General features: G+C 39.0%; 1 protein-coding gene across 19 annotated transcripts in view; it reads left to right on the top strand.

The window, feature by feature from the left end:
- Positions 1–27582, top strand: part of LOC132106507 (afadin-like) — a 127275-nt gene that overhangs the window by 83726 nt on the left and 15967 nt on the right. For all 19 annotated transcript variants that reach the window (XM_059512238.1, XM_059512246.1, XM_059512255.1 and 16 more), the window contains 14 exons: positions 746–891; positions 1887–1981; positions 2747–3012; positions 5268–5411; positions 5763–5961; positions 6265–6368; positions 7894–7974; positions 20188–20253; positions 20469–20542; positions 21438–21556; positions 21891–22082; positions 22164–22252; positions 23904–24089; positions 25409–26536. In XM_059512238.1, coding sequence (XP_059368221.1) covers positions 746–891; positions 1887–1981; positions 2747–3012; positions 5268–5411; positions 5763–5961; positions 6265–6368; positions 7894–7974; positions 20188–20253; positions 20469–20542; positions 21438–21556; positions 21891–22082; positions 22164–22252; positions 23904–24089; positions 25409–26536 — 2889 coding nt within the window. The remainder of the gene's footprint in view (positions 1–745; positions 892–1886; positions 1982–2746; positions 3013–5267; positions 5412–5762; positions 5962–6264; positions 6369–7893; positions 7975–20187; positions 20254–20468; positions 20543–21437; positions 21557–21890; positions 22083–22163; positions 22253–23903; positions 24090–25408; positions 26537–27582) is intronic.

The following is a 27582-nucleotide window of genomic DNA, read 5'->3' as shown; positions in this document are numbered from 1 at the left end:
CACTGTTAGGGAGGCGTCTCATTCTTCCTGTTTCTCTCTCTCTCTGTTCTCTATCTGTCAGCTTGGCTCCATCTTCCATCCCTCTTTTATACCCCCATAACAGAAAGCAAACAACCCAAGCCAACTAAGTAATCCCTCCTCCTACAGCTGGACGCAATCGTTCATAACCCTTCATTACGACTCAACCTGGACCATGTGATACTAAAAAACATTTTTGACCTCTGCTTACTGCACTTCAGTATGGATGAGAGACTACCCCATGTTCTTTTGCTCTGTTTGGAAACTTTTAATTTCCTTTTCATTTGACTTCATGTCTGTGGTTAACGTCATGGTTCTTATGGATGCGTCCTGTGGCCAGTATGACGTATTCGGGAGTGTCGGGGCGGGGGGTTGCTGTCGTCGTCACGTGGGATAGACGTGTGCAGGTATACACAGAGGTCCGGTTGCTTCCGGATCGTGTGTATCCCTTCTCTGTATTGCAGGGATGTGGGACCCAGAGCAACCAGTCACCACAGCTTCCCAGTCAGTCGAGCCTAGCTTGAGCTAACTGTAACACGTGAATGATTTCTACTCTGTCGGGACGCGGTGACTGGTTGTTGGAGGCAGGGAGGGTTGGACAGAGGCACATGTCTATCCCGGGAGTGCTACTCAGTGCTTCTCATGGCCGTAACTCTTTTCTTTGTTGTTTGTACATCAGATTGTTTTACTTTAGCTGTGTGTAACGGCCCATCTATGTGCATTACAGAAACAGAAGAACATTGCCGGGGCTCTGGCCTTCTGGATGGCTAACGCCTCAGAGCTGCTGAACTTCATCAAACAGGACAAGGATCTAAGTCGCATCACACTAGATGCACAGGATGTCCTCGCTCACCTGGTTCAGATGGCTTTTAAGTGAGTGTTTGCATGCACATGCGTATTTACACTAAACATTACTTCCGTTTCAAAACCTAGTGAGCTGAGATCTTATACAGCATACTTCAGTTCATATTTATATATTTATTCAAATAGAATTTAAAGTTCTGGGCAATGATTAATCGCTAGTAATCGCATCCAAAATAAAAGTTTAGGGTACATGATATATGTGAGGCTACAGTGTATATTTATTATGCATATATAAAGACACACACATACAGTATATATTTAGAAAATATTAACATGCATATATGTTTATATTCTAATAATTTATATTATATAAAAATATATTTAATATAAAAACATACCGTTTTTCTTAAATATATTCATGTGTGTGTATTTATGTGCACACATTAATATACACAGTGTGTGTATATATAAATATATATTAACCAAGTAGTGTGTATATTTAATAGGAGTAAATAAAATGTTCAATTAAAAAAAATTATTATATAAAATGTTATAAAATAAATATGTATTGAAATTTAAATATAGTAAATAAAATGCAAATTAAACCTTTAAATAATAAATTCTAGATCAATTTCAGGACTATTTACGTATCATGTGAAAACAATCCATTTAATTGTAATTTGTCATTACATAATTTAATTGTAATTGGTCAATTACAAAAGTTGTTTTTCAAGTTCATACTGTGTTCCTGTAACCATTATCAGGCGGCAGGATGTGCTGAATGTAAGGAATGTTCTGGGTCTGGTTTGTATTGGCTGAGCTGTAGTTTGGGTGTATGAAAGAGAGTTACGGTCCTGGGGCCGGTTTTCAGCTTAAACAATGTGGTCGGAGTGCCTCCGTTTCCTTTAAGCATTGGAATGACCAGCTGAAACAACTGCGCTTTTGTGCGGGTCGTGCGGTTTGTGAAGCGGCCAGGTCTCAGATTTACTGTGGGATTCTTCAGGAAGTTCCTTTAGGCCCTTGATGGTGGATAAATGGACACTAAATAATGTGTGCTCTTGCAGATACCTGGTGCACTGCTTGCAGTCGGATCTGAATAACTACATGCCAGCTTTCCTGGAAGATCCCGACGAACAAAACCCACAGAGGCCCAAGATAGGTGAGCAGAGACCCAGTCTCATGTTTTCAGATGCAAGTCACCTTTATTTATATAGTGCTTTTTATAAAACAGATAATATAAAGAGCAGCTTTAGGTAATAAACTAATAAAGGCATAAACTAATTCTGCAATGTAAAGGAGTTCTAAGACCATCATTCATCTCAAGTCAGTTCAGTATTGATTTAGTTCAGTTTAGTAACGGTGTAAGATTCACCAACGGATGCAGTTTTTCAGCTATCGTGTATAAAGTTGAGTAAATTAGTGGATTTTGTTAAAGGAATCACAATTGAAGGAGAGGCCCACCTACTGTTGGTTTTGAAACCTAACAGCAGATATATTCTACCCAAAACAGTGATATCTTTTAGTTCCTTTACAGGAACTTACAACATCTTAATTTCTTTGTTGTCTTGGTCACAGTAGATTTTTTTTGTAGTCTTGACAAGACTAAACTAATCTATTTCAACTAAATGACTTGGACAAATGGACAAACATGCCCTCTTGACTAGAGCAGTATCAACATCTCAAGCAACACAGAAATATGCTGAAATGAACCAGAACCATGCAAAACATCTTAAGCAATATAGCAGCACTTCTCTAGTTCTCTAGAAGAGTGTTTCCTAACCATTTTGACAAGGAAATTCTGTAAAAATATCTGTTCCAGCTAATAGAGGTAGTTCTTAACATTGCACCAATATAATTGCAAGTAAAGATGGTATTGTTTCTGTTTATATAGTATTAAAGGCCCTGACTTTCCTCTTTTCCACAGAGGACGTTCTGCACACACTAACAGGCGCCATGTCCCTTCTGAGGCGGTGCCGTGTCAATGCGGCCCTCACCATTCAGCTGTTTTCCCAGCTCTTCCACTTCATCAACATGTGGCTCTTTAACAAGCTGGTGACGGAGGCTGACTCGGGCCTGTGCTCTCACTACTGGGGCGCCATCCTGCGACAGCAGCTCAGCCACATCGAGGCGTGGGCTGAGAAACAGGGTTTGGAGCTGGCCGCAGACTGCCACCTCAGTCGCATAGTCCAGGTACCACATGCAGATATGTACACCAATCTTTGGTGCGGACACAGCTGGATGCGTTACTAAGCGTGAAAGTTCCGAAACTGAAGCTGTAGAACTAGTAGAACATGATTACATTGAAGAACTCTTAAAAAAAAAAAAAATTACGGTCACACTTTATTTTAGGGTTCAATTCTCACTATTAACTAACCATTAACTATGACTTTTGCCTCAATTAACTCCTTATTTGCTGCTTATTAATAGTTTATAAGGTAGTTGTTAAGTTTAGGGTATTGGGTAGGATTATGGATGTCATGCATTATATGTACTTTATAAGCACTAATAAACAGCTAATATGTTAATAAGAGACATGCTAATAAGCAACTAGTTATTAGTGTGAATTGGATCCTAAAGTGTTACCAAAAATACAATTAAAATATTTGATATTTGGCAAATTGAGGACTACTAGTGGTAATGGTTTGTTTATTAAAATTAAATATTATGTTTTCTTATTTGTAATATACAGTCGTGGCCAAAAGTTTTGAGAATTACATAAATATTGGAAATTGGAAAAGTTGCTGCTTAAGTTTTTATAAAAGCAATTTGCATATACTCCAGAATGTTATGAAGAATGATCAGATGAATTGCATAGTCCTTTTTTGCCATGAAAATTAACTTAATCCCAAAAAAACCTTTCCACTGCATTTCATTGCTGTCATTAAAGGACCGGCTGAGATCATTTCAGTAATCGTCTTGTTAACTCAGGTGAGAATGTTGACGAGCACAAGGCTGGAGATCATTATGTCAGGCTGATTGGGTTAGAATGGCAGACTTGACATGTTAAAAGGAGGGTGATGCTTGAAATCATTGTTCTTCCATTGTTAACCATGGTGACCTGCAAAGAAACGCGTGCAGCCATCATTGCATTGCATAAAAATGGCTTCACAGGCAAGGATATTGTGGCTACTAAGATTGCACCTAAATCAACAATTTATAGGATCATCAAGAACTTCAAGGAAAGAGGTTCAATTCTTGTAAAGAAGGCTTCAGGGCGTCCAAGAAAGTCCAGCAAGCGCCAGGATGGTCTCCTAAAGAGGATTCAGCTGCGGGATCGGAGTGCCACCAGTGCAGAGCTTGCTCAGGAATGGCAGCAGGCAGGTGTGAGCGCATCTGCACGCACAGTGAGGTGAAGACTTCTGGAAGATGGCCTGGTGTCAAGAAGGGCAGCAAAGAAGCCACTTCTCTCCAAAAAAAACATCAGGGACAGATTGATCTTCTGCAGAAAGTATAGTGAATGGACTGCTGAGGACTGGGGCAAAGTCATGTTCTCCGATGAAGCCCCTTTCCGATTGTTTGGGGCATCTGGAAAAAGGCTTGTCCGGAGAAGAAAAAGTGAGCGCTACCATCAGTCCTGTGTCATGCCAACAGTAAAGCATCCTGACACCATTCATGTGTGGGGTTGCTTCTCATCCAAGGGAGTAGGCTCACTCACAATTCTGCCCAAAAACACAGCCATGAATAAAGAATGGTACCAAAACACCCTCCAACAGCAACTTCTTCCAACAATCCAACAACAGTTTGGTGAAGAACAATGCATTTTCCAGCACGATGGAGCACCGTGCCATAAGGCAAAAGTGATAACTAAGTGGCTCGGGGACCAGAATGAATGAATTTTTGGTCCATGGCCTGGAAACTCCCCAGATCTAAATCCCATTGAGAACTTGTGGTCAATCCTCAAGAGGCGGATGGACAAACAAAAACCCACTAATTCTGACAAACTCCAAGAAGTGATTATGAAAGAATGGGTTGCTATCAGTCAGGATTTGGCCCAGAAGTTGATTGAGAGCATGCCCAGTCGAATTGCAGAGGTCCTGAAAAAGAAGGGCCAACACTGCAAATACTGACTCTTTGCATTATTATCATGTAATTGTCGATAAAAGCTTTTGAAATGTATGAAGTGCTTGTAATTATATTTCAGTACATCACAGAAACAACTGAAACAAAGATCTAAAAGCAGTTTAGCAGCAAACTTTTTGAAAACTAATATTCATGTAATTCTCAAAACTTTTGGCCACGACTGTACTGCATACCATTTTAATATAGATTTGTCTGTAAAACATGGTAATACATAGACTATATTCTTTCTTGGAGAGAATATTGATTGTATCTACATGGTACTTTTAGGATGTTCTTGTTCTTGGCGTCACTTGGCTGAAAGTTTTAAAACCCTTTTTCCTAGTTAGATGGACTATGAACCAGTAACTGTCCCCTTCTCTCTTTAGGCAACAACCCTCCTCACTATGGACAAATACTCCATGCAAGATGTGCAGAACATCAACAACACCTGCTTCAAGCTCAACTCTCTGCAGCTCAATGCTCTGCTGAGCAACTACCACTGCGCTCCTGATGAACCCTACATTCCTCCTGTAAGTGAACGGTCTCATTTTGGCTGTGTAGTCCTGGTCTGATGACACGTGTCCTTTTAGAGATAAACTGAACCAGGTGTTCTGCTCTTACACAGTAGCTCTGCTTATTTCCTCTAACCTCAGGGTTTCTCATAATGTGACGACCTTGTTTGATGTGAAATATTAAACTCATTACTGTAAAAGGTGCTGTAACTGATGTTAGCTGTTCTGGAACATCTCCCAGATACACCCCATCTTTCCAAAACTCGCTTTTCAAAGCAAATCACAGATGGAGGAGAAGAGCAGCAGCATGTCAAGTTTTAGTAGAACTCTTATGTAACATTATGATCATTGTTCCCTTCATCCTCACAGGAGCTGATTGATCACGTGGTGGCTGTGGCCGAGAACACGGCGGACGAACTGGCCCGAAGTGATGGGCGGGAAGTACAGCTTGAAGAGGACCCTGACCTCCAGCTGCCTTTCCTACTGCCTGAGGATGGCTACTCATGTGACGTGGTGCGGAACATTCCCAACGGATTCCAAGAGTTCCTAGAGCCGCTTTGCCAGAGAGGTATGGATGATAAACTGAGTGCTGTCATTCTAAAGAAGTTTTCAGAGCATTTGATGTCAGTTGCGGTGCGCACAATAAGTATCAGGTGGATGGTGAATCAGAGGTTGTTGTCTTTGATTAAGGCTGACGTGATGCCAGTGGAATGTGGTTTGTTAAGGTTGTGTTCAGCAGTCTATTTGTTTTTGCAAGAGAGCGAAACTGTGTGTGTGTTTTTACAGGTGTGTGACAAAGACAGTGAGAGACCAGTGGATTTAAAGTTTTAACATTTAGTGGATGTGTTCTGATCTGCTCGTTGTCCTCCAGGTTTTTGTCGATTGACACCTCATCCACGCTCTCCAGGAAATTGGACCATCTATTTCGAAGGAGCTGACTGTGACAGTCACTTCTCATCTGACACGTCAGAACTGGTAAGTTACTATGATCGATATATAGATGGGTAGATAGATAGCTAGATCGATGGATAGATATATAGATGGGTATATTTGTAGATGGATTTGTCTTTGAGGGCATCAGAAAACAGAATTTAGCATTTAAATAAAAAAAATTTTACTTTTGATTTTTTTTATATAAAACCCAATACTAGACAGATATTTGCAAAACGGCATCAGGGGATAATTAATGTCAGTTTATAGAGTGTGTTCTGTCAAGTTAATATTCTCTTATATTCCAGCCCACACTAGTTACACCACAGAGGACAATATTTGACCATAGTGCCCAAGCACTGGCTGTAAATTATATCTTTCTCCTCACCCTGAACACACAAAGCCCTTAAATGCTCCTCCTTCCTGTATTTAGTCTGTTTTTACTGTCTCTCGTATTTTTACATAGGGATTTTTTTTTACTTAATGTCATAATCTTTTTTTTTTTCTTTTTTTTTTTTTTTTTTTATACATAATGTTGGTCTGCTCTACAGCAGACAGAGCTGGAGCTCGGAGCATATTTAAATACCACACAGAAATCTGATGAACGCAGCTTGATCGTGTGCCAAACCAACCCACCCACTCCCACATCCCTTCCTTACAGCCATCCCAGGACCAATGCTTACCGTAAACTTACATATTGTACACATGAGATTTTGCCATGAAATCAAATTCGACCTTGTTTGCAGTTTCTGGACGTACTGTGCATTACCACACATTATTTTAAAGATTTTAAAAAACATATATGATCAAGTGATCACTTGAAGCATCTTTCCTTTTTGACAGACATCATCTAGGCCAGATAAAATGTTGAACAATAGCAAAATGGGTGTTTAGACACTGTTTTTGGTGACTGGTGTAGTTGTGATTATGGTAGTCTTTGCATTAATTAAGATAGCTATGCCAGAAAATCATTTTCGAAGGAAACATGCTTTAACTAAGCTAAAAAAGCTTGCCCTGTTGCTTTTGTTAACCTTACCAAAGGCATCCAAAGAGTTTCCACTGAATTACCCATCAGTGTTCATAAAGCTCCACTGTGCTTTAAACCAGCTCTGCTCTCAGCCCCCCAAGCTGTACTCAACAATACAGACTGGCAGCATAGCTAAAGTTCCCTGTACAATGAATGCATGTCATGTGCACCATTTACGCACTGGGGCTCACTAAAGGAGAAGCCATGGCACGAAAAGCTGGTCTCTTTCTCCCAGGCCCTGACTGTGTGTAAGTGAGCCCACTGAGGCCTTATGCACTCTGGAGCCAACGCATGTGGCTTTCATTTTTGACTCGTCTCCAGCGCCCGCCGTTTCGCTCTGCGGTCGGCTGTGCTCTGAGAACCAGCAGTGGTAGAACCTCCCTAATTTTCTCTACTCCTCCTCCTCTTCTTAGCTCAGTTTGCTCTAGTAACAGCCACCAGACGCAGCTTCCAGAGGCATTGTGGACCTAAAGCTGAAGTTACAATAGTGACTTCCCCCCCCACCCCCCCCCAAGTTAAATCACCTGTCTGCTCTCTCTACAGCCAATGCGGAAGGAACCGGAAATTGTGACCGTGACTTTGAAGAAACACAATGGGATGGGCCTCAGTATTGTGGCGGCCAAGGTAAGAACTGATTATTTTATTACTTATTAGTGATGCTTATTGTGAAATATTACTCCACTTTCAATGTCTGTGATCATCTTGCATGGATCTGACTGCTGTAGCAGTGATAAATATTAATCTACAGAGTAAGTGAATGAAACCTTAAATCCTTGAGGAGATCATCTGGTTTTGGCATACAACTAGATCTGATTAGTTTGACACAGTTAATGAGAACAATTTTAACTTTTTGAGGATTGGCTTTTGGTTCCTGGGGTTGGTGGGAGCTATATTCTTAGTGGGAAGTAAAGGTGTGACATGGTTTCCTATGCTCAGATCAAGAGGACTTGCTTTTGTTTGATTCCGTCACAAGCTGGTCTGTATGCTTGTCAAACATTCAAATACAAAACGGAGTCATAAGCAAATCTTTCTGTTTCCTTGTCGGACTGAGCGCTGTTCTAGTCTGCTGCTTCCGCAGTAGGAAATGTCTTCTTGGTCGTCACCCCTTTACAAAATGCAGTCTTTTATGTTGGAGTTTACGGCACAGTTAATAGGCTTAAATATTAAATTGTTTTGCATGATTCCACTAGTTGTGCTTGTCGAGCATAAAAAGTTTCGATTTGTTTCGTTAGTTTCGATGTCAACATTGCAAATTAAGGTCTAGTATGACTAATATCCTGTCAGAAAGTGCTTGCAGATCCAACATTGACCAGTTTACAATTTTACTGTGCAAGAAATATTTATTTCTTTCTCAAATCGAGGATTTTTAGTGGGTTATATATGGAACAGACAGTTGCAGTTCAGTAGCCTGTGTTTCACCACTTTTGGTGGACTGAAGAGCATTTTTCCCAAACAATGTGGGTCCGGTTCAGGGACAGAGAAGAGGCAAGCAAGGGAGGTGTAGTGGGAGGAGAAAGGGGTTAACAGGAACTGTTTATTTTCATAGCAAAACCTCCCCTTTACTGCTTCTATTTTCTTCTGTGAGTGTCTCCAAGGAAGCATAAAGTTTGGTAGTGGTAGAATGGAGGAAAAGAAGGGAGGGAAGGAATGAAAAATGGGAGGAGAAGGAAAGGAGGAGTGAAGAAAGTGGTGTAAGGTAGCTCTGGGACAAAGGGGAGGATCTAAAGAGGAGAGGTGGTTTGTCCCGGTGTTGAGCTGGGACGCAGCTGGGAGCACGGTTAAAACTTCACATAACAGTTAGTGTGTCGTGGGAGTTTCTCTTACATGACAGTCTTGGTGTGGTATTTCCTACTCTGGCATCAGATATTTGCATATTGTGTTTAGCATGGCCTGCTTTTGAAAGAGTTTTCCTGGACCGCTATTAGTTTATTCCTCAGTCCATTTTCCGGAGCGCAGCACCATGTGGTTCTCTGTGGTTGGGAGGAAGGAGCCGGTAAGAAACCACTTGACATGGAGTGTGTGTCTTTTTAATGTGGTAGAGTGAGCAAGTAAATGCTGAGAGATTAATGGTGTGCTAAAAACTCAGCATGGTGGTTTTAGTGTGTTTGCCATTTGCATTGTTTATCATAAACTACATAAGGCCCAGTGTTCATTTACACTGGTTAACTTTCCTTCATAAATTCGAAATTGTTTGTTAATTTAAGCTAATTCAACTAAAGGCAATTTATACTATAGACCTATTTTAGCATGAGAAAAAATTAACTTTAATGAACATTAGTACATTCTGTAAAAGTATCATTTGTTGTTTTTTGGTATCAAGATTATTGTGAAAGTTTTTATGTCATGGTACTTTTACTTTGTATAATTTCCAGACAAGGACATGTACACTTGCACACATTAATTCCAGTGACTGTTATCAAGTGTGGGAAAGTAAGGTTTTGCCAATGTAAACAGTATCATGCGACCAGAGTGCACAAACATGCACGTACACATTGTACAGATGGTACATTTTTTTAAACCATACGAGTTTACGTACAAAAACACACATAAGAGTGACTGTACAGATGAGTCAAGGTACATATCTCTATTTCATTCTGTGCTAGTTTGAGATAAATTTGTACTGTATGTTTCTACATTAGATGTGATGGGTTGTGCACACTGTGGTATCTTGCAATCAGGGTCACAGGGACAATGTTTACAAGCACTATACCACAGTACTAGTGACTCATCATCACTTGTTGCAAACAATCTGGCGTGGTCAGTCCAGCTGGATGGCCGTGCTACCATCACAGAGCTTGATTTGCTCAGGCTGCAGCTGTTTCTGTGATAACAGCTCTTTTGGGATGGTGTTGAGTTTCTTGGGGAAGAACAAGGGAAATCCTGACCTCCGTACTTTACATTGACTAGTGCCTACCTGACATTTTCCCACATTTCTGGATTCGTTGTTCTTTAGCCCCTGAAATGACTTGTTGCCACAAGAATCAGAGCCTTCAGGATCGATTTTTTCTTTTATAGCCAAACCTTTCTTTTCAAAGCAAAACTAATTTTTGTTTGTTTGTGTACTTGGCACACAATAGCTCACTGACTTCCTTCTCTGTGCGCTTCTTGATCTCATGTACGACAACAATTGAAGGATGTGACTCCCATACGTGAGCCTGGATTTCCTGAGGACTCGGGAGAGTGGAGAACAGAATATCAGCCCAACATGGAGTCTCTGCAATGTTATGTCTCCTAACCTTTTATTAATCTGTGTTGAAACTAATAGAAACCCACTGTGGCGGTGTACTTAAGACTTTGTTTTGGTTCGCAGGTTCAAAAGAAAACATTACCATGAAAACACTTCTTTTAAGTGGCTCAGGGTAGGATCTTTTGACAGTTGTGGGTGCAGCCCATACTCCTCAGTCCTCAGGCAAAATGAAACCTGACAAGAACCTACAATTGTCTAAATAGAGTTGCTTTAAGCTGTCACCTAGCTTTCATCAAAACGATCATGTGACATTTCATACCTTGACTCTTTACTTGCATGTCCAGAAAAAAGTGGAAGGGAGTCAAGAACCTTTGGAAGACTATATTCTATTGATGCCATTTTCCAAGGGCTGCACGATTTGAATATATGAGAGGACAATCCCAAGTTGTTAGTTATTAAAACTTTGAGATGATATTATGTTTGAATCAAAGGATGTCAAGCTTGCACATACAACCAAACCCTTAAATTAAGTTGTGACTCATGTCTTGGACATTATTCTGTCTCTTTACAATAAAAGTTTCAAAGGAGACATTTTTTCTTTGTGTCCAAAAAAATGGAGCTGCTTTCTAAATGCACCGCCAGAGGACCGTGAAGGAAGACAGACCTCTTTGTTTGGTCTTTCCTCCTAGCCCAAGAGTCTGCAGATCATTAGAGCCAAAATGGAGGCCACTTAGATGTGATGAAGACCGTCGGATGAAAGCAGCTCATTATTGAAAGCCTCTTATGTAAGTCATAATATTTTGCACCCTCCATTAGCGGACAGCCTCAGTCGTCTAGACGTGACGGTAAGGACCAGCTACATTCAGGAGCAAACTACTGTCCTGGTTGCTTTTTTCTTGACTGCTGTGTTTGTTGTGGGTGATTAATCGGGGCAGGAAATGAGTGTGGCAGGTCAGGTTTCAGTGAATAGATGTATTTTCTGTTTCCCTAGTGCACCGTGGACTCCACCGTCTCGGTCAGAGGTCAGGCACTGCCTTGACTCCCTGGGGCTGTTAACAAATTACTCTAGATCGTTTATGCCTACACGTGCAGCTCCCTGAAGGCTTCATTCACCAATCACATCCACAACTGTAAACCTTTAACAGGAAGCTGTGCATTTGGCATACGATTCCATAGAGAGTACGGCACGCCACAAGTGTTTTGAGACTAAAGGGGGTGAAGACTGAAGTTAAATTCTACCTCTGTTGCAAAGCACTCGTCTTGCCTAAGCTGGGTTTCCAATTTCCTGTATTTGCAATGGCAGGTTTGGGAAGCTTTTCCATGGACAGGAAGTGTCAGGGTGGGACCTCGGAGCTGTTGACTTTTGTTTGCTTGCTTCCATGTGGTTTTAGGACCTTCAAAGGAAGCTGGAGTTCTGTGGTTTGAGCATCTGCTCCGAGTACTGTTATCAGTGAACACCTTCAGACTTCCTGTTAATGTCTAATGTATGCACTGCAGATGCAAGCATATTTTTGCATGCCGACTATGCCAGACAGCAGCTTGCAGGGTATTAATATGTGCTTTTTTTGCATTCCTGTTGTGTGTGAAGAAGATCTTGTAGCCACTGCCAGTCCTCAAGTAAACAGATTCAGTTTGTCCCCAAGTTTGCTGACTTTTGCCCTCTGACACACTGAAAGGCAAATAACCATCTACTGTGAAGAGACTGTAGAAATAACGGTTTCTATTTTTGCTTATGAGGCATTTAGCACCTGTGAAATATTATTTACAGCACAAGATGTGGATATGCACACATTTGGATATGCCAAGATGTCTATTAGCCGCACAGACATTATAATTGTCTTTGAACTGTGCTTCTGGAAGTGTCCCTGGAAAGATGAACGTAAAAACAACCACACCTGGAATACAACCCCCCCCCCCACTCGCTTACCACCATGCACACTTACGCAATGGGTGTTGAACTCAGAAGTAAGGTATTGTTTTGTTGTGAGTGACTTCTGACCTGTTAATTCTGATTGGATAGTGAGGAATATCTATATATGTGTCTGTCTGTCCTATCATTAATAAGTCTTTCTGTCTGTCTGTCTGTCTATCTTATCTATCTATCCTGTCTTTCTGTCTGTCCTATCATTTAAACGTTTAACTATCTGTCTTTTTACCTTGTATATTTTATTCAGAGATCACTATAAAAATAGCCTTGATGCTGGCATGGCGTTAAAAAGTGAATAAATATACTTTATCTGTCATTTTGTCTGTCTATAATTCTGTCGTTTTATCTATCTGTCCATCTCTGTAGCTGTCTATTTGTCTTATTGATTTGTCTATCTAGCTGTCTTACTTGTCTTTCATTATGTCTGTCTGTCGTTGTTCCATCCGTCTTATCTGTTGTTTATAATCCGTCTGTGTATTTTTATCTTTCTGTCTCTTTTGTTCTGTCTATCATTTTATCTGTCTGTCTTGTTGTTTGTCTATCGGTGTTATCTATCACTGTCTATCTGTCTATCATTCTATCTATCTGTCCATCTATCCATCTGCTTGTCATTATCATTTTATCATTGTCTATCTATCATTAAATCTATAATACTGTCCATAATGCCTATAAAAAGATTTTAATCTAACATTCAAAGTTTGTCATAAATTATATACATTTCAAATTATTTCATTTGCAGTTCTTCATCCTGTTTGCTATGTCAAATAAAACCGCAGTTAATTCAGGAATTTAATTTTAATTCTAAGGACATTCATTATTCAGTTCTAAATGGTGCACAACCCTGATAAATATACCATCAGTTTAACTAACTTGCTCTTCAAACTGTTGCTCTGGTTTGACACTACTTGACTTTAAAGAGAAGAGTGTCCATGGAAGCCAGCTCTATTCATAAAACACAAATAAGTGTTAAATTCAGTGTTCTTATTTTGTAATGCAACAACATGTTAAATGAGATTTTGAGTGTTTCGAGTGCTCTGCCAATGACTATTTGGTTGTCATAGGAAATAACAAACTTTAAAAGTGAGCTCATTAAATTTGATGACAATATTCTCAAAGGAAACATTTCAAACATGCTCTTCTGTTGCATACACTCTAGTGATATAGTCATTACTTTTCGAAAGAAAGGAGCTCTATTTTTAGCTAAATTCAGCCTTACAGCACGTAGCCGTGAACTGTGCCAGTATCACCTCACCCCTCGTTTAAAAAACAGAAGCAATTAGTTCTCTTGTTAACATGCATCTGTTTTTTATCAGTGGCTTTTATAGACTTTGCTCTGTTTTATGTTCTGCACGCCAGGTTTTCAGCTTTGATCAAAGCAAGTTTAATGCAGGTTTCTTGAGGAAAGGTCAGCTGAGTTGCTCTCCCACTAGGTCTGCACAAGACTCCTGCATCAGCCATGTTCAGACGGCCTGGAAACCGCCCTGCCTCAGAGCCCAACCTCAAGGCTTCTCATGTGTCTTTCACCGCAGGTTCACTCTTTAATGTGGAGAGACTAGTTTTTGAATGGTTGTTTCTCATCACAGCGTAATGCATACTTTCAAAGTCTAATCAGAGAGCTTTTGGGCTTTGCTAGGCGACATGTATCTCCCTCAGGACTTGGGCAAGTTGAGACCTTACAGCAGATGAGAAGTGGTTCACATGCACAAGATTGGCATATCTGTATTTCAGTTAGGCCATCCTTAAAAATATTTTGGTTTGCAGTAACAGTAAAATAAAAAATAAAATGAAAAGGGTCGGTTTATTTAATTTTTTTTTCAAGTTTCAATGTTAAAAAAAAAAGTTAATTTTGGTCATGGTGATTACGTAAGTTATGAATTTAAACAAATTAGCATATCTTGACGTCACTGACTGGGTTTTCAACCCGTGCCTTCGGGCGCATAATTGCAAATCTCATTTTGATGCAGGCTATATAGACCACAAACCAATTGAAATCTTTGTCAAAAACATGTTTATTGCATGAATTTCAGGTGAGAAGAAAAAAAACGAGTTACTGTTATACTGTTTAACTTGCATCCACCACTAAGGTGTCAATGCAACCTACAAATTAGAGACCGTTTGCTTTCTTGGGTTGTCACTTTTGTGTGACGTGTGTTCCAAAAAAAAAAAAAAAAAACTTACGTGCTCCGAGAGGTCGTTAAAATAAATTTCCTATTTTCGTTTTTGCAAAACTTGTGTTGGTTGGTCCAATCGATTTGTGCAATAGATTTTCGAACATAAAGTGACAGTCGTCATGGTTTTAGACTAGACGGGAGAAGGTATGGGAAAAGATCTGGGCACAGTTTTTCCAGAACTTCGTGCCAAGTTAAAGCGTTGTCGAGCTGTTTTAATGCATTTTTCAGATGTATTATGGTGCCCTAACCCGTATGACTTTGAACAGTGACCGCAAACATTTTGTAAACTGCAGCCGCCGCCATCATTACCAAGCGCGAACCGTTGACTCTGACAGTGAATGAGAGTGTGAGACGAATAGTGATGTGTCGTTCGTGAACGAACCGTTCTTTTTGAACAAATCTTTTGATGAACGAATCGTTCTCGTTCACGTAATCCACTGAATCATATTTCTCGTTCACTGAAGTTCCTCCCTCCACAGCAGCGCGGTGCTATAAGCAGCGCATGCGCAGCTTGGTGAACCGGGTAACAACCATTTCATCCTGTCAAAGAATTACTCAACCTCGAGCCAATAGCCTTCGAGTATGAGATGTGACAGAGTATGTGATTTGTTGAATGTAGTGAACGAATACGCCCTACAATGAACGAGTTTCATATACAGGCATTAAATTTTAAATGAGCTAATTAAGTGGATAAAAGTGTAAAATTTCTCAGTTTAAACATTTGCTATGTTATCTATGTTCTATTGTGAATAAAATATTGGCTCATGTGATTTGAAATTCCTTTAGTTTTCATTTTATTAAAATTTAAAAAACGTCCCAACTTTTCCGGAATTCGGGTTGTAAGTCTGAACTAGATCTAGAGATCTTATCGTTCGTGAACGAAATGACTGAACTGGTACCCATGTCGTTCGTGCACGAGTTGAATGATTTAGTACATCTCGTTCGTGAATGAAATGCCATTTAGCATGTCAATCTCGGAAAATGCAAAGCGCAGTTATAGGTACTGTGCACATACGCTTGTTTTGATATTTAGCAACTCCACGTTTAATCCCCGATTTATGAATGTGAATATATAATATACAAACTGTCTGACCAAACAATTAAAATGCTAATTAGGAAAGAAAACCTTGTGCTTTGTTCATCTAAACGACTTAATTAGACTTTATATATTGAATGCGATTATACACACATTTTAATAAAGTCAGATCATTTTTTGTAACAAGTGAATACGTTCATTGACTAAAGACATAACACATAATACACTCTTTTTTTTTGCCACCTACTGGCATATTTTTGTGTAATACGAAGAAATGATCACTGAATGAATCAGTGAACGATTCTGAACGAATCATTTTGGTAAACGAACTGAAAATTAACGAATCTCTAGAAAGAATCATAATTTCCACCACTAGAGACGAAGCGAACGCACAGGCCATAGTGTGACATCCGTGTAAACATAGATGACGTCACAGGTTTTTTTTTTAAAGAAAGAACGTAGTCTTCGTTTGTATGTAGGCCTAGGCAATTTATATATTTACAATACTTACTAAAATAGAATTACTATTATTTTATTGATTTTTTATTAGTTGTTTGAAGAGTAAAAAAAAAAAGTTGGTCAGTCTTAACGCAAATTTACAACCGGCAAGTCGGTCAGACTAAAAGCAAAAAAAAATAAAAATTTGAGGATGGCCTTATTTTACTTGTTGATGAGTGCTCAGTATCCAGTGTGTTGCATTAGACATTATGTCAGTGTGTTGCAGGCCTTGCTGCCTCTTGTGAAATGGCATACGCAGAATTTCAGGCCGATGGTGATCTTTCTTTCTTTCTTTCTTTTTTTCAGTGGTTACATTGACAATGAAATCCAGATGTATCTATTATAATACCTAATACAGTGTGACAAGCATCCAATCAGAACATGTTCAATACCTAACATAACAGTACAGAAATAGAAACCACACATTTCAGTGTTACTTACCATTTCTTTGTAATTGTTTGTGAAATTTACTAGCAGTTTCTGAGTGGAACTTATTTCTGCATCAAAAATTAAGTATAGGTTTATGTTAACTTCTGCATATACATTAATACCTTATTTATAAATAATTATAATGTATTGTGTAAAGTATTGTGAACTAGCATAAAGTATATAAATATTCACATTTTATTATTTAATAAACTTATTTGAATATAGTAAATGTCAATACAATTGGCAATTAGTAGATATCGATGTTAAATTAATACGGTTTATGCATTAAACCTATATTAATACAGTAATATACTTTTGTTCATCGTTAATTCATGTTCATTCATTTAAGGATTTCTAATGCATGTGCTAATGTTAACAAATTGAACTTGCAAAGAGTTACCAGTTATTACACCAATAATTAAATTGTCCTTCGTTTCAATAAAGTTAAAACTATTTTTGTTAGGCACTTGAAATGTCACATTTATTTATTTATAAATGGTTGCTTGACTGTACTTTTATTACTTTAAATTATCAGTTACAGTTTAGCAGTATTTCCACCAATCCACCCTGTTTGTTGTGCATATTCACTATGAGGAGGAGTCATTGTCCAGGATCATATCATAACACCCTCACAACATACAGGATAGAAGTTACTTGTGCTATAGGCATCCGAACACATAGCGGTAGGTGGTTTTTATACATCTGCACCACAAGATGATTTATGACATTTTGATTGCATGTTTTTCCATTTCTGTTTTCCTTATTTCATCACCTGTTCTCTCAATTAGACTGGTTTTGTAGCATTTGAAGTGTTACTGTGTCTTTGTCTTTTGAATGTGAATCTATCTACATTATCTGTATTTGGTGACCTCACCCTTGAATTAATGCGGTGTGTTTTTTTTTTGGAAGTTTGTGGGGGTTTTCTTACTGTAAAGAATGTTAAAATTCAGATTGGCCGATTGCTTTGTAACTGGCGTGACCTCAATCATTTTAGGGGCCTGTAAGCGCGCAGTACATGTTGACATTTTTCTTATATTTGTGGTTAAGTCCTGAATGTTAACTGAGATTTCTGAGGGATATTCGTGTGGTGTTCATGTTTCGGCTGTGTTTGAATTGTAGGGTGTGTTTATGCCAGTGTAATGTGAGTGGGTTATGGGGGTCTGTGGCTAACATTGGCTTTATTTCAGAGGGTAGAATAACAGAGGTTATGGTTTCCCAGGCAGATTATGTTACTGGCTTTCTCGATCCATTGCTTCTGGTCAGCTTTATTTAGGTTTTTATACTATATGAACAAGACATAAAGTGCTTATGAGCAATGTGGTGCACATACCAATCTAGAGCTCACCAAACCAGTTTTCACATCACATCTTATGAAGGACTATCTCATCATTCTCTGATGAAACCATTTGAGAAACGATTTCAGAATGAAGCACCTAGTAGCTGAACTTAACCATTTGAACCCAACAGGCAGCTTACTCTATCGATGGCCAGAACAGGTTCAGTTTAAAGTTTCTGCACAAGGTACATTGTTATTGACATTTGAGATGTGTGAATCTTTTCAGAGAGCCTATAAACAACATACAACAGCAGAATAGTATGGTAAATGTAGATAGCACACTCATAACTTGTTTTTCCTAAACCAGAGGAGAAACCAGATCTAGTCGTGCCATTAAGTAAATGGTTTGTTATGACCATGAAACCATCATTTGGAGTTCGGCATGTGCTTTAAGAGATCTAGCCCTGGAATTCAGAAGTACATACTTTACTGTTGAAAGAGTTCATATGAGGCTGCTAGAACACAGTAGATGTGTTGACTTTCAAAGGAGCATTACTTTCTATTTTCCATTTAACAGAAGTGCAGTTATTTAGCTCTTTTGGTACAGTGAAAGTGGATGGGGACTGGGTTAAAAGTGCTTTAAAGTAGTCCATATGATTTGTGTGCTATATATAGTACCATTCAAATATTTAGGATTGATTAGGCTTTATTATAATTAGTGCTGTCAAAAAATTAATCACAATTAATTGCATCCAAAATAAGTTTTTGTTTACATAATATATTTGTGTGTACTGTGTATATTTATTATGTATATATAAATACACACAGAATATATTTTGAAAATATTTACATGTATATTTGTATTCATATTATTTATATGATATATATATATATTTATTACATAAACGTAATGTTTTACTTAAATATAAACATGCGTGTTTGAATTTATATGTACGTAATAATATACACAGTGCAAACGTATATTATGTAAACAAAAAACTTTCATTTGGATTTCGATTAATCACGGTTAATTGTTTGACAGCACAAATTATAATGTTTTTGAAAGAAGTGTCTTATTTTCACCAAGTCTGAATTTATTTGATCAGAAATGCAATGAAAACAGTAATATTGCAAAATTTAACATAACTTTTGTTTTTGAATATAATATTTTTTTGTCACTTCTGACAAATATTTGAACAAAAAAAAAGCACAAACAAAACCTTGCAGACTCTGCACTTTAAGTCTTTACAAATCGTCATAGGATAAGTTTCTGTACAACAGCAGATTGTGCACATATTCAAACATGGTGCATCTAGACACTTTCAACCTGGTTTTTACATCAAACATAATTGGGTCTTGCGTGTTTTATGAGTTTATTATTGATGCAAATATACACAAAAAAGTATAGTATTGAATTTTCTTTCCTTTTTTTTTTTTTTTTTGAACATTTCCTAAGACAAAAAATAGAATTTAGGTCAGTGCAGGTTTTTCTATATTTGTGTAAATGTGAGGGTTTGTCAGACTTCTCAGCTGTATGAGAAGTTTGTTTCTGTATGAGAAAACAGCAGAGATGGCTGGGAATGTAATACAGACCTCACATTTTTAGAGTAAATTTTTAGCAAGATCCCCCTCGAATAAAACTGTTGGCAGCTGCCAGGGGATTTTGGGTACTTGCTTGCTCAAATAGCAAATCCAGCCATCGGAAAAAACAAATGATACTAGCTTTAAACCACAGTCCTCAAATAAACCCCTTTAAAGCTCATGTCGCTGGAGCTTCATCAGCTTAAAGCTTTGAACAGACCATTTAACTCCGAGTTATGGAGCATTACGTGTTAGAAATGTTATGTTTGAGTGTTGAAATGTGTATGGCATTACTATTTCAAGTCTAAAGGATCTGCTTCAATGAATGCATCATTTTATCTTGAAGTTAATTACTAGATTTTATTTTGAAAGATGCTTTTCTAGCATGCAGTGCCGTTTAGGTCGAGCTGATATCTCAATGAGTGCACAGTCCTGCAGCCAGATGGCCCGTGTCAGATGATGACCTCTGACCCGGGATATAGGATGAAGAATTTAGAGAGGGTTAATCATGGCTAGTTTGAACAGAACCTACTTCAGATCTGGTCTGAATTTATGAATGAGTTTATATGAATGTCTTCACTGCTGGCTCCAGATTTATAGTCTTTCATGAATGAATGCCCGGTTTCTTCATACAGCAGTTTCCACAGTGGAACTATTGGAGCCTTTAAATGACATTTAGATCTTTCTCAGAGTGCTAATAAATGGTTTTGCTCTTTCTTTTGTGTTTTTTAGGGTGCCGGACAGGACAAGCTTGGTATTTACATCAAGTCTGTTGTCAAAGGAGGTGCAGCAGACATAGTGAGTTTGGCTTGGTTTCTGATGTTCTTTATGGGCAATTGCAGATGCTATGACCTAATTTCTTTAGAAATCACGAAGTGTGATTTCGCATACTGCTATTATTGATAGTACTCCGTACTATATTTGGAGTTGAAGCTGTAAAATGATAAATCATAAAAATTAAAAATCCTTTTCAACCTTGTTTTATGACTGTTTGAGTCATGTTTTCTTTTTAGGATGGGCGTCTGGCTGCCGGAGACCAGTTGCTCAGCGTGGATGGAAGAAGTCTGGTTGGCCTCTCGCAGGAGAGGTAATTCTGTAGCATTTAGACCTTTAATAATGGGATTTTAATAAATATGAAATGGACTTACAGGTAAAGCATGCAATATCCGGCTATGTCAAAGAAGACTCAGTTAAATAAACAAAAGGATTAAATGCTCGAACCATTTCATTACATCACATAAGCAAGGAATGTGTCCTAATATACGAAATTAAGTGGTTTAAGAACAAAATATGACTGACGTCTCTCAGTCTTTAGAACATCGTCAGGCAAAAATTACACTAAAATGTAACATTCAAATAAATTGTGTCTCGTTTTTAGGGATTATTTAAGTATTTGTCATGATGAATGACATGTAAAAAAAAAATGTATATGCTTTTACAAAAAAAAATCCACTCTTTAAAATAAGAAATTCTCCTTAAAAGAGATGAAAATTGTCCTTTCATTGAGAATTTAAGTTTCTGACACAGTGGTTTGTCTTGTAATTATCCTGGATTTGACTTGAAAGCGTCATTATTCCTTGAATTTAGGCATTAAGCTGTAAGGCAACAAAGCACCTTTTGTTTGCAAAGTCAAAACAGCTTAAAAATGTTCTCATTTCTGTCAGAAAAATTTTATTTAGCCTGTAGTTTTGAGATGTGGTGGAATTGATGAAACTCTTAAATCTGTGGATTTGAGTTAAATGAGAAGCATATGGCTCTAAACACTTGTGAATGGATACAACTTGAGTTGGCTTTGGGATTCGTTCCAGCCTCCGTCTCTTGTTTACAGTTAGCCGACGGCAAATCCAAACAGACATTCTATGAGATTAGTCTCTTTAAATAATCTCTTGTGGGATTGCACAAGTAATACTTTGAACATGAAATTCGTTCATCATAGTCTGCAGTTTTGTGTGTGTTACTCAAAGATGTCTCTTGTCTTGTAGGGCGGCGGAATTGATGACACGAACGGGCTCTGTTGTAACGCTCGAGGTGGCCAAACAGGGAGCCATTTACCACGGCCTGGCCACGCTCCTCAACCAGCCATCCCCCATGATGTCCCGCGGTAAGCAACTGCGGCATGAATATATATTTAAATCTCTAACGGCTTGTGTGTGGGAGTTGCAGTATTCCCCTTAAAAAATATCAGAGGCTGCCGCACAGCATGCTAGCGTGACTAATTCCTTAAAGAGGTGGAAATGTGGTGGATCTGGCACCCACAGCATTCCCAGTCACACATGAAACGGTTCAAGAGTTGCGTTAAATATAAATGCTTTCGACACGTGTCTGGTAGTGATTCTGATTTGGTGCATTGTAGGTGATTTTCCCCATTTCAGAGAGATGGGCACTTTCCCAGTGCTGAATTTGGTTTAATTCAAGCCTCCTTTTAATCTCCGCAGCATCAGACCGTGGACGTGGAGACAAGGGAAAGTTGAGACCAAAGAGCGAGGGCTTTGAGCTCTACAACAACTCTGTGCAGAACGGCTCGCCTGAGAGCCCCCAGGGCACGTGGGACACCTATCCTGAACCAAAGAAGGAGGACAGATTGTTGAAGAACCGTGCAGACCACCGATCAAGCCCAAACGTTGCTAGTAAGTGTGCCACTTCAAACGCTTGGTGTATTTGTCAGTGTGGTTCATTTATTAACGTGTATTTTTATTTTTCCTTCAAAGACCAGGCCCAGAGTCCAGGCGGGAAGCCTGTTTACCCAGGAGCTCCAGGAAAGATCACTTCGGTCTCGACTGGTAACCTCTGCCCTGACGTGAGTACACACAATCATCGGCACCTCTAAGATGAATGTTGCACGTGTGTGCCGAAACTCTCTTTCCATAGTGAATTAAGTGTTTCTAGCTCTGCTATTTAGCAACACTGGCATTGGATGTACAGTGCAACCTGTGTTGTCTAACACATTTTTAAATGAATAAGTGAATCAGTGGAAAAAGGTCAACTGATTCCAGAACAAATTATTCATAGCCTTTTTTTTTTACAATTTAAAAGTATACCACATGAAAAGTGCAGATCAACCATTTTTCAAAGGCATGAGTTGGAAACATAGTCCAGTGTGAAAAGTATAGTACAACCAATTGCCAAACAAATGAGTCTTATGACTTATGATTCTTTTTTGTCAAATCAAAACATACAGCATGACCAGTATAGTTTAACCAGTTCCTAAACTAATTTTTTTTTATTATTATTAATTAAAAACATACAATGTGGAAATTACAGTTGTATCGATTCTCAAGCAAATTAATCTAATGAGTTGATCCATTATTTGCTGAATCAGAAACATACAGCATGGCCAGTATAGTTTAATCAATTCACAAACGATTTACTCTAAAGAGCTGGTTCTTTTTAACGATAAAAAAAAATGTATGAAAGCGTGCAGTGAAAAGATTTGTGCTTGCACTCATCCGAAGCGCGCAAATATTAAGCTCTCTCTGAAGTATTGTGTTTGAATGGAAAAATTCTAACAAATATTATGCCAAAATGCTCGTCTTGGTAAGCATCCTATAGCAGACATAGCTGGCTGAATGTACTGGAAAGTGACAGCACTTTCTTAATATTAATCGAACAGTAACAACAAAGAAATCACTCACTGCTCTTGAGTGAATAACTTTAGTAACTTTAATAAAGGTTAATCTTTAATTTATACAGTCAAATATGCAATGCTGTTTTACATTTGATTACTTTATTCAATTTCTGTACCTAAAGATTAATGCTAGACCTACCAAACCCCACCCCACCCTTCCCAAAAAATCACTGTTTATTTTATTTGTATCTTTACTCTATTGCATTTATTTGTGCTGTTGCTTGTAAGTAGATAGATTATTCTTATTATTCTTATTCCTTTATTTTTATTTGACAGTATCGTTTTCTTTCCCTAAACACAGTACATACCGAAACTGTGACTCTAAAACTGTGATACGAACCGTGAAAAAGTTGAACCGTTCCAACCCTAGTGTTTTGTCATGCTACCTAGTTAATTGGAAAAATTACTCATTTTATTACTAAAATGTGTTGCACTTTCTTGAAATGTGGTTAGGTGTTCTTCAATGAAGCCTCCTCTGGTTTTAATCAAATCACCAGAAACTCTCAAATCCAAACACCCACCAGAACATGTTTTTTTTGTTTCTGAAACCACAGCCAAATAGAAGCCTAATAAGAACCTGATTTGTGACTCTTTGTTGTGTTCTTGTTGTAATTAATCCTAATCATGTCTGTAACCACCATCTGATTGGCTAATCAGTCTTTGATCTACATTCCTTGGTTCTCTTTGATTTATACACATGCTGTACATACAAACTCTTATACTAGTTTCTGTAATCAATAATAATCCACTAAAAAGAGATGGAAAATGAATCTAGACTTGTCACAGCTCAGTCTAACCGGTCTTTACCCTGTTTGTCCCACAGGAGGAGCCCTCTCCACCCCATCCAGAGGCGTATCCCATCCCCACTCAGACATACCCAAGGGAATACTTCACCTTCCCAGCCTCCAAATCTCAGGATAGGATGGGCCCTGGCCAGCCCTGGCAAAACAATGAACCGGAGCCTCTCCCCCCTATGGATAACCACTCTAATAACAGCATGGCTATGCAGGTTAGCCTTTTTTAGGAAGAGAAAACGTATGAGTGCTGTGAGCTGTCCTGATGCCATAGTGGTCTCATGACTCAAAACACTGGCAGTACCACAGTATTTTTCAACACCAGCACACTAACTGTACATTATTTCATGTTTGTTTTATTTATTATGAGATCAGTAAGATTATTTTGAAAGAAATTATTTTATTCAGTAAAGATGCACTTAATTGAGCAAAAGTGACAGTAAAGACCTTTCTAATGTTACAAAAGGTTTATATTTCATATAAATGCTGCTCTTTTGAAGTTTATATTCATCAAAGTATCCAAAAAAAATCAATCATGAATCTTGAAAATATACTGAAGACTGAAGGCTGCTGAAAATTCAGCTTAGCATCACAGGAGTAACTTGTTTTAAGATCTATTAAAATAGAAAACAGATGCTTTAAGCCCCGTTCACAAAAAAAAACTATAGCTATAAAGATAACAATATTAGCGTCCACACCAGCATACGATATCAGCTGTTTATTCTAGTCTGTTTATCGTCTGCCGCTTTAAATTCTCCAGCTTGTTATAGCAGGATGGATTCTGATTGGCTGTCAATGTTTGTATCTTTCATCAGCTGGAAAAAATCATTCTGAATAGGATTCCAATGATATTGTTACTCTGTGCCTTTATCATTATAGTTGTAGTGTGGACTCTGCTATTCTTTAATATTGAGAACGATTTTTAGAACTATATCTTTATAGTTATCTCTATTGTTATTGTCCTTGATTTGAACGGGCATTTACATTGTAATATTTCACAGTTTTTACTATATTTTTGATCAAGTAAATGCAGCCTTCGTAAGCCTAAGATACGTTTTGAACATCAAAAAAGAAAAGAAAAAACTACAGACTGTAGTGTATCTGTATCTGTAGTGAATATTGTTGCTTTTTAATATGCTTTGCCAAAATGTCAGTTTCAAATCAGTTGTTTGCTTTTTTTTTTTTTTTTTGCGTTATCTAGCTTAAAATATATTAAGCATACCTAACAGCCGAGCTATGATTTTTCGATGAACTAACCCTTTAATGTGTTTTTTTTTTTTTTAATGAAAAAAAAAATCTTTGTCAGTTGAGATTATAACATTTATTTTTCTAGTTTTACTTTGGTATATCTACTAAATTTGGGCCTACTTTTTTATGCGTAATTCCTATGTAGGCCCAATTTAAATTTGTCTGCAAAACCAATTTTTTGCATTACTTTGCTAGCTTTTTAAGGCTATGAGCAACATTTTTGTTACATATATATCACATTTTGCATAAATATGAGTCTGACTGCTGTGTCTTTGTGCCCTGCTAGCGGGTGGCGCGCTCTCAGGAGGAGCTGTGCGAGATGCCGGGTGGGTACCCAGGAGAACGCCTGCGCCAGGAAGACCTGATGCACCTGCAGCAGCGTGATGCCGAGTACCAGCGAGGCAGTGGGGAGCACTGGAACCACCAGACGTCCTCTTCGGTGGAGTCCAGCACCTCCAGCCAAGAGCACCTCAACTACTCGTCGTCTTCCGGTTCCAGGATCCAAGGCAACCACAAGACCGGCCCTGGCCGCTGGAAGACCCCGATAGCACCCCACTCCGGCCCCGTGGGCATCTCCCAACCTTCCCGTTCAGATCTTCCACCTCCTCCTCCTCCTCCTGTGCACTACGACTATGAGCCACAAACCAACCTGCCGCTCCCTCCACCGCCCTCCGTTACGCAGCAACAGGCAGCGGCCGCCGCAGCCATGGCTGACCGCAAGAAACGTGAGGAGCAACAGCGCTGGTATGAGAAGGAAAAAGCTCGGCTTGAAGAAGAGCGAGAGAGAAAGAGAAGAGACCAGGAGAGGAAGCTGGTGCAAATTCGCAACCCTCCCGGCCCAGTCATGCACAACAACCAGCACGGCCCATTGCCGCCCGCCCCTCAGCACCAACAGATGCCCCATCCACAGCCCCCCATGCAGGTGCCCCAACAGTACCTTCCCCCAGTCCAGCTGCCCCAACCGCCACAGCCACAACCCGCTCGACCCGACAAGCTATCCAGCCTTCCCCGCCAGCCGCCACAGGACACAGTAATTCGTGACCTCTTGCCCCAGCAGCAGCCACGCACCATCGAAAGACGTGACCTGCAATATATCACCATCAGCAAAGACGAGCTGTCCGCCAGCGACAGCCTATCACCCGACCCCTGGAAGAGGGACGCCCGAGAGAAACTGGAGAAGCAGCAGCAGCTTCACATCGTGGATCTTCTAGACAAGGAGATCCAGGAGCTTCAGGCCAAACCTGAACGCACGGCTGAGGAGAACGACCGTCTGCGCAAACTCATGCTGGAGTGGCAGTTCCAGAAGAGACTGCAGGAGTCCAAGCAGAACGAGGAGGATGAGGAAGAGGAGGATGACGAAGATGTAGACACCACGCTAATTATGCAGAGACTGGAGGCTGAGAAGAGAGCACGGGTGAGCAGAAATGGGAAGTGGGATAGCTAGAGTTTAATGTGTGGATATAAATTTTTAAAAGTAAACATGAAATCAAACTCACCACATTTCCTTTCTTAATGCAAAGTTTTGGCCTAATTGGTAATGATTTATCCATAAAAGTCTTTGTAAACTCATTCCACATCTGGAACCACCCAGTAGCTAATCTACTAATGGTATCGTATTTATCACTGCATATTAAGCTATACTAAAATAATATATTTTTTGCTTATTGCTCTAATGTGAGATTTAATGGTGGTGTAATACATAAGGTCCAGTGGTTCCAATGAGAAAGCATTTAAAAATTTGATTTCCAGGCCAGGAAAATTCAGTGACATGAAAAACATCTTAGTCATCTTTATTGAATATAAATTGTTCTAGTTATGCTCGGTTTCAAAATATTTTGAAAGGAAAATTTGCTTATTTAGGAATAATAAGGAAATTTTGATTGTAATATTTGATTGGAAAATAATGGAAATTCATTGGTAAAAAGGTGGGAAGTCGAGTGCAGGTCTGTTTTTTTTTTTTTTTTTGTAGTTTGTGTTACGTTTAAATCCGCAGTCGGCAGCAGAACAGACTGGTGATGGTATTATTAACAACTAACCTGGGATTCTCTGCGTGATGCTTTAGTTTCCGCTGTTATGATGAATGTTTTGCCATGTGCTCCTGCAACATGCCTATGTCATTGCTTTTCCATGCTGCACTGCTGATGAATACATATGCTGCGCTGACGGAGGGGAGGAGCAGGGCTTTCTCGATGCCAAGCACTGGACACGATTCCACTGCTTGCACCAGCATTAACCTGCCTCGTCCAGATCAGTACATCTCTCCTGATCTCATCTGCCATTTAAATAAATCAGCAATGGATTTCTGACCTGTAGGTACTGGCTAACCAATATCTTAGGATCAGGATAATTTGAAATCTGTTAACAGTTTCTAACAAGGCATGGCCATATAAATATTTTTTTACATGCGAGGCCTTTTCAGGCACATATTAAGTGTAGTGAAGAATTAACACTTGATTCAAC

This window comes from Carassius carassius, chromosome 27 (assembly GCF_963082965.1).
Source record: "Carassius carassius chromosome 27, fCarCar2.1, whole genome shotgun sequence".
In the NCBI taxonomy this organism is placed as follows: Eukaryota; Metazoa; Chordata; class Actinopteri; order Cypriniformes; family Cyprinidae; genus Carassius; species Carassius carassius.
The sequence above is the reverse complement of the archived record's forward strand: the minus strand, read 5'-3'. Positions and strand labels throughout refer to the sequence as shown.